The sequence below is a fragment of the Sorghum bicolor genome, chromosome 7, assembly GCF_000003195.3.
Source record: "Sorghum bicolor cultivar BTx623 chromosome 7, Sorghum_bicolor_NCBIv3, whole genome shotgun sequence".
NCBI lineage: Eukaryota > Viridiplantae > Streptophyta > Magnoliopsida > Poales > Poaceae > Sorghum > Sorghum bicolor.
The window spans coordinates 39,853,717-39,867,473 of NC_012876.2; the positions used below are offsets into that span (position 1 = coordinate 39,853,717).

Sequence of the window (13,757 nt, forward strand, 5' to 3'; positions counted from 1 at the left end):
AAAGTTTAGGGAGCCAACTGTACGAGTGATTTCGCATGCCCATGCATAATAAGATGGATGTATAAAAAGGTAAACTAATTTATAACTTAGAGCTGAGGGAATAGTATATACTGTCTGAGGAAGTACTGTTCGATGTTGTAATTGAACCTTTGCACATAAAAGGAATTATTCTTGATAGAGAAATCGCACTTGCAGTGTCGTAGATGTATATGGATAACGCGTGTGTTGATTCATGCGCGATACAACTTGACGGCGACGAACAAATAGCAAAGACCGAGGCAAATAATGTAGGAGGGCAAAAGAGTAATTTGTGCCGGAGAGACCATTTGCTCGCCGTCGTTCGCCCACCGCTTCGTGATTCCGCTCTCTTCCAGATAAAGCGAAAGGTAAGCCCCACCTTTTTTTTTCTATTCCTTTTTCCACCAAAACACAACGTAATAATCCTCCACTGCGGTCGCTCCTCTCCCCTCCTCTCAAGTTGCGCTCGAGCTCTGCTTCTTCGGTTCCAAGGAGCGGCGGCCATTGCTGCTGGTAAAGCCGACGCCCTCCCTCGTGGCTTTTTTCCAAATCAGGCTTGTTCTTGACGCGGTTCGCGATCCGATTCTTTCGGCTCCCTTTCACTCGCTTGGGATTCTTTTCCCATTTCGTGGACTCTTTCGTTTCTTCTCCTTTTCTCCCCCCCCTGTTTATTGGGGCAGCGCGACGGCTTGCTCCTCTTCGTGTAAGGAGATTTTGTTTCCTGCGGGTGAGTGTTTATTGTTCGATGCGGAGCTTGGATTGGGATTCGTCCTTGCTTGATCTCTTGGTTTCTGCTCGCTTTGTAATGTTTGGGGACGGTGCGCTGGATGGGGATGGGGCATGATTGTTGTTGCACCTGTCCTTCCGGTGATTCCTGAATAACTGTCATCATGAGGATGGTGTGGCGCGAACTTGGGGATGTCTTCTCTTTGGCGTTCAGCGCAATCGAATGTTCAGTTATCTGTGTGATCATTAACTTGGTATTGGTATAGGGGAACAATCAATTATATGTGAAGCTGTCAGGTTTAGGTTCTTGATTCGATGGAGAAGTGTTTAGGCATCCGACGCTACGTTTGTGGGTTTGAGATAGAAAATAAGGTTCAGCACTTAATTATGGATCAAGGGCTGTAGAGTGCAACCCAGCTTGTTTCTGAATCCAAACTGTAGGTTGATATGTCAGTGTCATGAAATTGATTATTTCTCCCCTACTATAGGTCACTTGGTTATTTCTCCGCAACATTATCCGGGCACACCGTGACAGATATTTATTTATTGGTTCCAGTTTTGCCACGTAGGCAGATTGATGGCGATGGAGGGACCTGTTCTATGCCGTCCTGCAATGCAAGCCAAACTGCCGGCTGCTGCTGCGCTGGTCAACAACTCCCTGACCAAATCCGGGCAGCTCGGGACTGCATTGTTTGGTGCTATTTCGAAGTACAGGAACATTTCAAGATTCATTTCTCCCATCTCCCAGCCATCTACGAAGAACATAGGTCCATGCTGCAGCTTCAGCTCGTCTTCTGATGGCAATGGATACATGGCTGGAAACTTTAGCGAGAGTGATGAAGATTATGTTAATTCTACCGTGCTAGAAGCAGGTAATTCTTCACACAAGGTGGTCTGCTTTATATGGAGAATGCCGTGCTACATTCAAGTTTTACTTAGGCTTTATTTATTTGCTATTCTGGACTTAATTTTCCTATGTGATCAGTTGCTTGACTTTCTATGTTCCGCTTGTTTATCACAAGTATCTAAGTGAATGAAAAATCTGAATGCTTTCCATTGCAGCTTTGAAATTTATCTTGTAACGTAGTCATATTGTGCCTCTGTTGCAAACTATTGTGCGTATTTTATTATTATTGGTACCATACTTTTTTTTATCATCATTGGTACCATACATTAGTTGCTTCAGTATATGCAAGTTGCACAGTTGTCAGTTTGAACTGGACACAAATTGAATTATATTGATGGAATAACAAACTACATTTGATAGTCAATCTACTAATTAGTTACCAGTAGTATTTTGATGTGTCTCCAGTACATATTCTGAAGGTAATTTTTTTTTTTTTTGGTTTTCTCTTCCAGTTGAGGTGAGAAGTGGATCAGAAGGATATGTAATAAAGATGCGAGATGGGAAAAACTTGCGATGTGTCCATAACAATTCTCAAGGGAGAAATATTCCAGAGAGTGCACCCCAACCTGCTATTGTTTTGAGGATTGAAGATGGAAGTGAAACTTTACTTCCAATCATTGTTTGTACGTAAATCATTTAGCTTGATTTGGTAATTCAGAAGTAGGAACTTTTTATTGACATTAATGCATGTCTACCTTCTCAATTTTCTCAGTGGAGATGCCAAGCGTACTTCTGATGGCAGCTATTCGTAATGTCCACATTGTAATACCTTCTATTCTTATTGACTGCTGCTTTGTACTGTCCATTCTGCTTGATGTAGTCTATATAACACCTTTTTGTTATAGGCACGACCGACCATATATCAAGTTGTCAAGGAAATGATTGATAAAATGGGCTATGAGGTAACCTTAATTTGTAAGCATTTGTAGTAGTTATGCTTAGTTGGTCAAGGAGAAGTCAACTTAATTCATCTTCTTATTCCTCTTATCATGATGGTGGTTTTGGGTTCAGGTAAAACTTGTTCGGGTAAACAAAAGAATTCAAGAAGCCTATTGTGCTGAACTTTATCTAACAAAGGTACAAATCTAGTTGACTAATCTGTAAGAGCAATCTAATGCATTTTTCAATGGGTACACCATAACCTTAATATTCTAAAGTAGAAACCTCCTGCACTGCAGATTGATGATCCTACAGACAGCATCACCTTCGATCTTCGGCCTTCAGATGCCATAAACATTGCTGTTCGTTGCAAGGTATTTGCTGTCGATGTCCTTGCTACATGCTAATGCTAATTTTTTTGGTACTCTGATTTTTATTATTCGTAGTGAAGGTTTCAATACATGCTTATTTGGGGGGAGCAGTTCTCTTATTTTATCAGTGGCTACCCTTTCTCTTTGTTGACATGGTTCTCCTTTCCGATTTTTCTAGTCAGGTTACGCTTCTGAATATATTTCAATTTTTACTTTTCAAAACAAATAACAATCCTAGTCCACACTCACAAGTCAAGTGCACCAGATAGTTAATTTTGTCAAGAAACATTTAAGATTGGTAAACGTGATCACATGTTTACTATCTTAGTCCTCAAAAGTGACATGTAAATGTGTGCACATTTTTTGTTTATTTGTGTTTTGCTTTAATCTTGAGAAACATTTGATGGTAGTGTGGGTTCATTTGTCGTGCATACATGTGAAACTCTTCTATTCTCCATATTTATGTCATTCTTATTTCACTTGGCAAGAACAGGTTCCTGTACAAGTCCATAGAAGTCTTGCATACAGTGATGGCATCAGACCAGTCGAGCCAGCAAGAATGGCAGTAGCAGCTGGCCTATCAGATGGGTTGTTATTTACAGAGCTTGACAGGTATTCTAGAAGGCGAGTAAGAATTATACAGTACTTGTAGGATTTATTTTTAATTTTTTTTTTGTTGATCTGCCCCCAACTTTGCTTGGGTCTAAGAAGCTTTGTTGTTGTTTATCTGCCCTGCAACTTATGCTTCTACCTTGTTATCTGCCCTGCATCTTATTGCTCCTAACTGATGAACCTATATGTTCTTTAGACCTTTCACTGATATATCTAACAAAGTGGTTTCTTATATTCGAGTATATTCCGTGCATTTAAGATCCAGAATGCCAATATTGAATCAGCATGTTAATTACACTAGCATTTTTTGTTAGACCTGATGGACAGCCATGTGTGGAGGCTCAAGAGTTTGGATTGGTGAGGAACATGCTCATTGCAGCCGTCGAAGAGAGATACAAGGATGCTGGTAATGATACATCCGTCTTATGTATTCATTCAATCCATCCAGGACTAAAGATTGAGCATCTGACAATGACCACCCAGTGTTGTATTATCAAAACTGTCTGAATGTTGAACAAACATCACATCTCTTTTACTTTGCAACCATGTTCTGCAAATGAACAAAACAAGAGTAATGTGCATCACCTTATCTGACAAGAAGAAACACATTGATCTTGGAGAATAATTATCATTAGTTTAAACCTAGATGTGGTACTTGTATCGAAGGTTCATTGATTTATCTGTTGAATTCAACAGCATCATGGAAGGACAAACTTATGCGGCTGAGGTCTAAGCGGAAGAACTGGGCCTGACAGGTTAAAGTCTGAACTTGTGTAGCTCTGTTTTTCTATCCAGAAATTGTCAATTTGCAGATTTATTATTGTTTTTAACTTGGTAACTTCTAACAGTGTTGCATGTCTGGATGGTGTAAATAAAGATGATGCCAAGCTGAATTCCAGTATGCATTCCAGATAATTGATACTGGTTATGGCTCTATGTAACTAGCTGTACATATTGTATGGACCTAAGAATGGTCTTCTGTAAATTCAGACTAAGCTTTGAAGTGAAACACTAATCCTTGGAAAATTTGGTATCTTAGCCGTGTTCATTTGTATGTCAGTCTGTTACTTTGAAGTGAAACACTAATCCTTTGGAAAATTTGGTATCTTAGCCGTGTTCATTTGTATGTCAGTCTGTTAGGTCGAATGTTTGGCACAAATTTTTAGCTCATCGACCTCCAGTGAGATATGCAGAATTTCGTTGTGTCCACGGAAAGCAGAACAGTATTCACATGCTGCTTCCTGCATGCAAGAAGAGAAGTTGCTGCTTTTTTTTTTTCCACTAGCAAATATACTCGTGCGTTGCAACGGAATTATAATTCATTATATTGGAGGCAGCACAAACATGGTTGTACGGTAGAGCCACACGCGACGCGCGATGGACACTATGGCCATAGTAAGGCCACTTTTGGTTGAAGGGGAATGTGCTCTTTGGAAATATTCGGGTAGGATTTGTTATATAATTTGAATACGCTTTAGTGAACAGGAATTATTTCTGGCCTGGAATCAGCTGAAACGAACGAGCCCTTAAGGTGGCTTGAACCTGCAGCCATGCCACCGTCTTTTCTCTGCAACGTCATGCGGCAGATCATTGCATCTGAATCCAAATTAATGTGCCCGATGAGCTTTAGTCAATCAAATCAAATTGAAAAAAACCAATGATGATACGGCGCGATATATCTATATTACACATGTATGTTGTCTCAGTCTATATACGACCTGGAGTTCAAGTCCGAACGTGTTACTACTGCATACTATTTGCAAAAAAATATTTAGAAAGATCATCACCAGGTTCCCGTAAAATATTCGGACTCGAAGCTTGAAGGCAAAAGAAGATAGAATTTAGAGTTAGGTTTCTTTGTGAACGGACTGAAAATATAAAATAAAGAACACACGGACGTGATTTTGCCTCCCTTTTAACATATATAACTAAATAAAGAAAGTAGAGCAAAATAAAGAACATAACTTTTATCCTTTTCTATTTGATTATTAAAAATTCTATTTAAAGTATTGAAGATACGAGAAATCTATGTACACTAGGATTCTTACTCTATATTGGTTTAGACAAGCTATTCTAATTCATGTGAGCACGAATTATTCTATCTATCTATCTATCTATCTATCTATCTATCTATCTATCTATCTATCTATACTAAAATATGGCAAAGTTCTTGTCGCCCCAACGTCCCTCGGCACATTGCTTCGTTGTCTTGCTATCAGGCCCACTGGGGCTCTTTGAAAAAGGAAGTCTTCAATCTCCGCTAAATTTTTATTTGGCGCCCGTGCGCTGGTAATAGTACCAGCACATAATGTCCTTGTGAAGCCCCTTGGTTAGGGGAGGATAGCGGGCGTATGGGGCGGTTGGGACGCAGGAAGATGGGTTTAGCCAATAGGATTGATATTGAGAAAATCTCCAATGTTCTCTAGACCTATAGAGATGACTGGTGGCGGTGGCTGGCCCAATGAAGGTGGCATTTTAAGCGCATCGTGTGGTGCGGAAACAGCATCGGCGCCCCCTATCGGACGGTGGAGGACAACGAGTGGACGAGGTTGCGGTGGGGGTAACTGAGCATAATGTTAGTGAAGAGGGGTTGTGGGCGTTGTCAGGAGGTGGGCAGTGAGGTCATCAGGAGCATGGGAGATGGAGGAGGCTACCAGGGGAAGGATAGTTGGGGAAGATGAATAGACGAAGAAGAAGAAAATGATGATGAGAGGAACACTATTACATTCAGACCTATCATAAGCGGTTCGTAAACCCCATCACAAACACTTTGCGATCTAGGCAGTGAGTTGTTTGTAATGACATTCCCATCACAGTCGGTTTTGCAACCAATAGTGATTTGAATTTCCAGAAATCCCAAAAATGGACCAAATAGCAAAAAAAAATTGTTTCAACCCTGGGAAGCCTACTAGCTGGCGGTGATTTGAATTTCTAGAAATCCCCAAAACGGGCAAAAAATAGAAAAAATTGTTTCAATCCTGGGAAGTCTCCACCAACTAATCTTAGGAACACTATACAATGTTGGGATTCAACCCTAAGACCTTTGTCCTCATAAATAGCTCCTCTAACCACTCGACCCCTAAGTCAAGATATAAAATGAATATTTAGAATTTTAAATAGCTTAAGATGAAAAGTCATAAACTAGAAATTTGTTGTTCTAATTGGGACCTATAACTTTTTGGTTGTTTTGCCACTCGAGGTCGTTTGACAAATTTGAATTTCAAAACTTAAAAACTTCATCTAGACTTTTGGGACCTCAAATGGTTTCAAATTTAAAACTCAGCAACTACAAAGTTGTTGCTCTCATTGAGATCTACAACCTTGATTTTGCTCTCATTGTTTCGCCATCCGAGGTTGTTTGAAAATTTTATTATTTTTATATTTTTTAAAACTTCATATACAAATTTGAGAGTATAAATGATTTCTAATGAAAAATTTGTCAACTACAAAGCTGTATATGTCATCGAGATCTATAAGTCGTTTTGGTCATTTTCCATCCAAGATCTTCTTTACATTTTTTAAAAAAAATGAATTTTAAAATTTGAGCGCTTTAAATAGAATTTTGGGACCATAAATGGTTTCAAATGAAGAAGTCATCAGCTACAAAGCTATTCATTTTCATCTGACTTTATTTGAAAAAGTTATAAATTTTATTATACTGCAATATAGTTATCACCATCGTATCATACAACAAACTGGTGGTGAAAAACGTCTTCACTGCCAGTTCACATGGCAAGGCGGCAATGATGAGGAATACATCACCACGGCCGCTTAGTGGTGCAAACCGGCTGTGATGATCGACTAGCACCGTCGGTTGGTAAGATGAGGTGGCGGTTAGAGTTATTATCATCCCAAATGTTCTTACGAACCGCTGGTGATACTCTTATCACCATTACGAACCATTACGATGATAGAGACATTGGCGATAGGTCTGAATGTAGTAGTGGAAGACAATGACGTATAGAGGATGAGCTACTACTATATGACTGGACTGCTCGCAAAAAAAATATGACTAGAGGATCATGGACGATTGAATTTCTCAACTTCCAGTTACATCTACTACACCTTCTACACTCTTTTTCCCCATCTACTACTCCTCCCTTGTTCTTCATTGATGCTACATGGTTGGATGATCGAAGACAACAAAGCTCTAGAGCATCCCATAATCACCGTATGCCCTGACGGGGTCCTAATTGCAAACTGGTTAATAACATGTTGGTGTGATTGAATTCTTGTCAATCGGTGTGTGCATTCTAGCTTGCACTAGATCCTCAATCCATGTAGACTTATCAGCTTATGCCACGGTCGATGCCCCTTAACTTGGGGGACATGATGGTATGATTTGCTTTTTAGGGAGAGACTTTGATGGTTTTAAGTCACTAGAGGAGGCTTGACATTACTGATGGAAAGATTAGGATCTTCTAATTTCACCTCTATTGGTTTTGACCTTTTTGCTTATCTATCTCCTAACCCTCATCTAGAATCTCTATCTTACCCCTTTTCTAAGGAAGAAATTGACTATGTGGTCAAAGCCCTCCCTTCTGATAAATCTCTAGGCCCGGATGGATTGAATACTAACTTTATTAAAAAATGTTGGCCAATCATTTGCACTGACTTCTATAATCTCTGTTCTGATTTTCACTCTAACCCTGAATCAATCCGTTTACAAAGTATTAATGGATCTTACATAACCCTTATTCCTGAGAAAGATGATGCCTCAAAAGTTAATGACTATAGACCCATTTCTCTCCTAAACTCTTCTATAAAAATCCTCACTAAAATCCTGGCTAATAGACTCTAGAGTGTGTTGCCCTCTCTCCTTCATAAAAATCAATATGGATTCATTAAAAATAGATCAACTCAAGACTTATAGCTTGGGCCCTTGAATATCTTCATTCTTGTCATCAATCAAAAAATGAACTACTCATCCTCAAACATGATTTTGAGAAAGCCTTTGATAAAGTTGAACATGAGTTCATGATCCAAATTATGACCCACAAGGGTCTTCCGGCCAAATGGATACAATGGATGTCATCTATTTTCAATTCTGGTACCTCATCTGTTCTGAATGGACTACTTGGGAAAGTCTTTCATTGTAAAAGAGGGGTTAGGCAAGGGGACCCTCTCTCTCCTCTTCTCTTTGTCTTAGCTGCTGATTTCTTACAAACTCTTCTCAATCATGCGGTTTCTGCTGGTACTCTCTCTTTACCCATCCCTATTACCGATCATGAGTTCCCTATTCTACAATATGTGGATGACACCCTCATTTTTATTAAAGCCTGTCCCATTGAACTTGCACAATTAAAAGATATTCTCTCTTCCTTTCCTGAATCTTCAGGCCTTAAAGTTAACTACTCCAAATCTATGATGGTCCCCCTCAATGTTTCCCCTGCTACATCTCAATCTCTTGCCCAAATTCTAGGTTGCTCCTTTGGTATCTTCCCTTCAACTACTTAGGGCTCCCCCTTTCCCTTTATAAACCTTCAATAGAAGATTTCTGGCCTTTAACCACTGTTGACAAAAGCTGGTCGGCAGTCTACCTTGGGGTATACCCACGGTAGTAGTTTATCGGCAGACAGGTGCGCAAGCTACAAACTTGATGGTGACGCAAGACACAAACAAGGATTTTATCCAGGTTCGGCCGCCGTGTGGGTGTAATACCTATGTCTTGCGTTTGATTGTATTGATCTGGGATGTATCGAATTGTGTTGAGTTGTCTAAGTGGGTCCCTTGCCTCTCTTTATATAGTCCAGAGAGCAGGGTTATAGATCTGGAAACTAATCCTAGTCGGTTACAATTGCCATAGATAATGGGATATCAATTCCTATTCTAACCGACTAGAATCCTCCTTGATCTCCACGTCTTGTTTCCTTGCGCAAACTCTCAGTTGGACCAAGCCTTGAACTTTCTCGTGATGGGCCAAATCTTCTAGGCCAAGCCTGGCAAAAAGGGTATAGGGGCTTATACTCCCACAGCTAGTCCCCGAGCTCCATGTATTATGGTGTAACACGCCATCTTGAGCTTCTTCGACCAGTGAGGCTTGACATCTTCGACCAGCAAGAGAGTCGCCCGAACAATTGCAACGATGTTTTAACCAACTCAAAAGACAGTTGATCAACATCGACATCAAAGAAGCAAGTTGTTTGAATAATGCATGGTGCTCTTAACCAAAAAAGATTTCTTTTCTGGTAAAGTGTGCCCACTTTACTTTTCTGAAAAGTAAAGGCTTTCAAAAAGCAAGCAAATTCACCACAAGGTGAAGTGTGCCCACCTAGTCCCCGAGCCTGGTAATAGGTGGCATAGTCACGTGGTGCCAGGGTCTAAAAAGAAAAATCCACATAGAAAATCTGATACTGAAATGCATCGCCAGATGCATCGTACCGATGTAGTCCCCGAGCTTCCTGGAGGGCGATGTATGAGCCTTGTAGCAAGGTCGTGGTTACTAGTCTATGCAGTCCCCGGATTTATTAAGTAGACTGGCGACCAGTCGCCGAGCATCCCATGCTCAGTAGTCAGTACTGTCACATGTTTAAGTGGGCAGACTGGTCGAATAGTCCCCGAGCGTACCATGCTTGGTGATCAGTACAGTCCCCAGCTTAATTGAATAGACCGGTCGACCAGTCCTCGAGCATACCGTGCTCGGTGGTCGGTGCAGTCCCCAGCTTAATTGAATAGACTGGTCAACCAGTCCCCGAGCATACCGTGCTCGGTGGTCCGTGCAGTCCCTAGCTTAATTGAATAGACTGGTCGACCAGTCCCCGAGCATACCATGCTCGGTGGTCGGTGCAGTCCCCCAGCTTAATCGGATAGACTGGTCGACCAGTCCCTGAGCATACCATGCTTCGTTGGTCGGTACAGTCCCCAGCTTCTGGTTAAATCCAAACAAACTTCTTAACCTTAATAAAACAGTTTATAAAAATATATCCCTTCATTAATTGGTGACATGACAAGGTGTCCGGCCGTCTTGTCAGTTTGGCTCGTGAAAAGGGGTGCCATCTGACAGCGCAGCCGTTCATCACGCGGACCGAAAAAGGAAACCTATTAATCATTAAAAAATGCACCAAATTTTCCACAACAGAAATTGAAAACCAAAACACCGGTTTCGCCGCATAAACTGCACATTTCCCAGGAGTCGGGAAGTGGAAGAGGTGGTGCCTCTGTTATAAAAAGCCGAAAGGTGTAATTCTAAAACTTCACCCAGCAGTTGCGTACTAGCCTCTTGCCTTCGTCTTCCTCACTGCCTCCAAGTGCGCCAGATCCAGTTCAAGCTTCCTTGCGTGAAATGGCCAAGAGCGATTCGAAGAAGAGGGCCGAGATGATGGTGAAGGAATGGAAGAAATCCCGGTGCACCGCCAGGTCCCTCAACGACCTTGTCGAGATGGGGTTGCTGCATGACCAAGAGCTCGGCGGCTGGAGGGCACCGGAGGGAGAAAGCTACCCAGACCCCCGAGCCAGTGAGATTGTAGTTTTCGAAGATTTCTTTAAGAGGGGCTTTGGGGTGCCGGTGTATCCCTTTCTTCAGGGTCTGCTTCTCTTCTACGAGATCGGGATTTGCAATCTGCACTCGAACTCGATTCTTCTGGTGGAGACTTTCATTCACCTTTGCGAGGCTTTTGTGGGGATTGAGCCACATTTCGATTTGTTCCGATATTTGTTTTGCTTGAGGAAGAAAGGAGCGGTTGGAGGCTCTAAGATTGTAGGTGGAGTATACCTCAATCTACGTGACGGGATGAAGAACCGCTACCTCAGCTGCCCCTAGAAACATCCCTGACTGAATGGTACAGGAGATGGTTCTACATCAGGGAAGAACCTGGCAGCACAACATTTTGCGGCGTTGGGTACATGCTAGAGAAGAGAGCCAGCTGGACAGACCGACCAGAGTACACCGGCAAGGTTGAAGAGCTGATCAACCTGATCGACTGGTCGCGCTTGGATGGGCCTGGTGTGGTCGGCAACTTCCTCAGCCGACGAGTCATGCCATGCCAGAGGAGAGTGCACTCGGTGTACAACTACCAGGGAGGCTAGGACTCGACCAGAATGCACCGGGACAACCTAGAGAAGCCCGAGATCTAGCGAAGAATCAACGAGTTGTTCAACCTGGCAGACAGCAACTTCGTGCGAAGCGACAATCGTATGCACGCGTATAAGTTGGGTCGACCAGCTCCTAAGGTAAAGCTTACCCAACTTGTAATGCTTGTTAATCGTCAATCTCTTCCCCTGACATCTTTTCACCCTTGTCTTGCAGATCGGAGATATTGACCGAGCGTCAGTGTATGTGTCACTGGTGCCCAGCATGGAGCACCCGACAGGAGTAGACCCGCCTATGGACAATGCTACTCGGTGTTACTAATACACCAGCAGCGACGACGAGGATAGACGACCAGCATCGATCATCGACGACAGGGTCGCTAGAAAGAGACCGATGGCCAGAGAGCCATCCCGAGTAGGGGCAGGGCCGGTCGAATCGGCACAAGACACCTCGACTGGATAAGGCTCGGCCTCGGGGGCCCGGGCACCAAAGCATCGACGACTGCTCCGAGTCATTGACGATGATGACGAGGAAGAGGAGGCGGTCCCGACTCTGGTCCACAAGCAGCGCAGCCTCCCAGAGGAGGTCCCGACAGTGGGTCGACGTGCAGCTGGAGATCCGCCCACTGTACACGCCCCTGCCAAGCAGGCGTGCCTGGAAACAACGACGGGAGCCGGTCGCGCTAGGCGGAGAGTCTTCTCAACGTCGCACACGAGCTCCAATCTATAAGTAAAGATAAAAACAACTACCTTTTTTATGATGTTAGAGTTCTAGTATTTTATGATGGAATTTGCAGTGCCGCCTCGGATGTTGATCCTAGCACCGCTTTGGGCTCGGGGCCATCTGAGCCGACCATCGCTGGCCAAACTGCCCCAGAGTAGTATACTGCTCATCCTGCTAGCGCCCCCACCGTTGAAGAAGTCACTGCAAGCACTCCGACCCGGGAGGAGACCGACGCGGCTGTCCCGACCAGGGAGGAGGGCACGACAACTACTCCTCCACCGAGCAGTGGAGCAGGAGAGGAGATCAGAGCTCCATCGCCTGCTCGGGTGGAGGAGCCGTCCGTTGAAGCCAGGGCACCGAAGGGGGCGCCCGACCTTGGGAAAAGGCCGATGATGGCCTCAGCTATGGTTGGGAGGGGCACCTAGGGTGAGGAGGCCCAGATAGGCTCCAACGACGAAGTGGAGGAGATCCAGGGGCGCCCCCACGATGGGCACCAACATATTTATGTCAAGCATTAGCGTGGAGACCACTAGGCTGGGCACGAGGAGATCGCCGAAGTCGAAGAGGCGGAGAGAGCGAAGTTAAGGTAAGCGACCTCCCAACTTTGAAAAATAAATAGTTTCATCAGAACTTTGTCACATGTTTGTATGTGCTCGCAATCCGCAGGATGTAATGAAAACGGTGAAATATCGTAAAAGATGTTTCGATGAAATTGAAGGAATTGTGGCCAAGAACAAGGCCCTAACATCGGAGGTCGACCGCCTTCGGTTAGAGGCCGAGAAGGAGGCCAAGGAGAGGGCTGCTCAAGAGGAGCGAATGCTAGACCTGACTCGGCGACTAGCCGACAAGGATCGCGAGAGGAAGAGTAAGACTGGGTGTTGGTGACAGCCATTATCCACAGTGTGTTTGGTTCTGTTAGTATAACAATTGCTGCTGCAGGTCTGGAGGAAGAAATGGAGTGCCTCCGGAAGGAGAAGGACTAGCTCGACCAGGAGCGCGCTCGCATGCTGGAGAATGAGCGAAAGGTCGGAGAGGAGATAAAGACGAGGAACCAGGAGCTAACTCGTAAGATCAGTTTTGACGAGGTGAGTGTTGACGGTCCTTAAGTACCAAATATAATAAGCAAATAAACAAAGAAAAGGATCCAAATGCAACCAATACCCAGACTTAGGGTTTTATCTGACAGAATTTCACGAGTTTTGGTGTTTGTCTATTTCTACAGGGGGTTATCAGGAAATAAGGAAGAAAGGCCCACACGTCGGGATTACATAGAGATATCAACGTGCCGCACAATTATCTTACATCTAGAAGACTCCAGAAGCCACGGGAACAAAGCGAAAGCCGAGAGGGCTCAGGGACAGGGCGCCCGCCCACCTATTTCGGCCAATCACGTTCAACTTCGCGGATTACGCTCCACCGACCTAAAGGATCAAGAATAACCGTTCAATCAATGTCGGTTTGATTAGACGGCCTAGATTCACTTGAGGGGACT

The 13,757-nt window shown here is 43.6% G+C and overlaps 1 protein-coding gene across 3 annotated transcripts; it reads left to right on the top strand.

The window, feature by feature from the left end:
* LOC110436962 (bifunctional nuclease 2) lies at positions 375-4,633 on the top strand. Of its 3 annotated transcripts, none has more exons than XM_021464813.1 (11): positions 375-531; positions 1,301-1,616; positions 2,104-2,274; positions 2,364-2,413; positions 2,497-2,553; positions 2,663-2,728; positions 2,830-2,904; positions 3,395-3,513; positions 3,828-3,919; positions 4,210-4,268; positions 4,362-4,633. In XM_021464813.1, the coding sequence occupies exons 2-10, from the start codon at positions 1,322-1,324 to the stop codon at positions 4,263-4,265; spliced, it is 981 nt and encodes a 326-aa protein (XP_021320488.1). In that variant the 5' UTR covers positions 375-531; positions 1,301-1,321; the 3' UTR covers positions 4,266-4,268; positions 4,362-4,633. The 3 variants fall into 3 exon arrangements, with proteins under 3 accessions (XP_021320488.1, XP_021320489.1, XP_021320490.1); XM_021464814.1 differs by having other exon boundaries at positions 382-531; positions 1,314-1,616; XM_021464815.1 differs by having other exon boundaries at positions 407-745.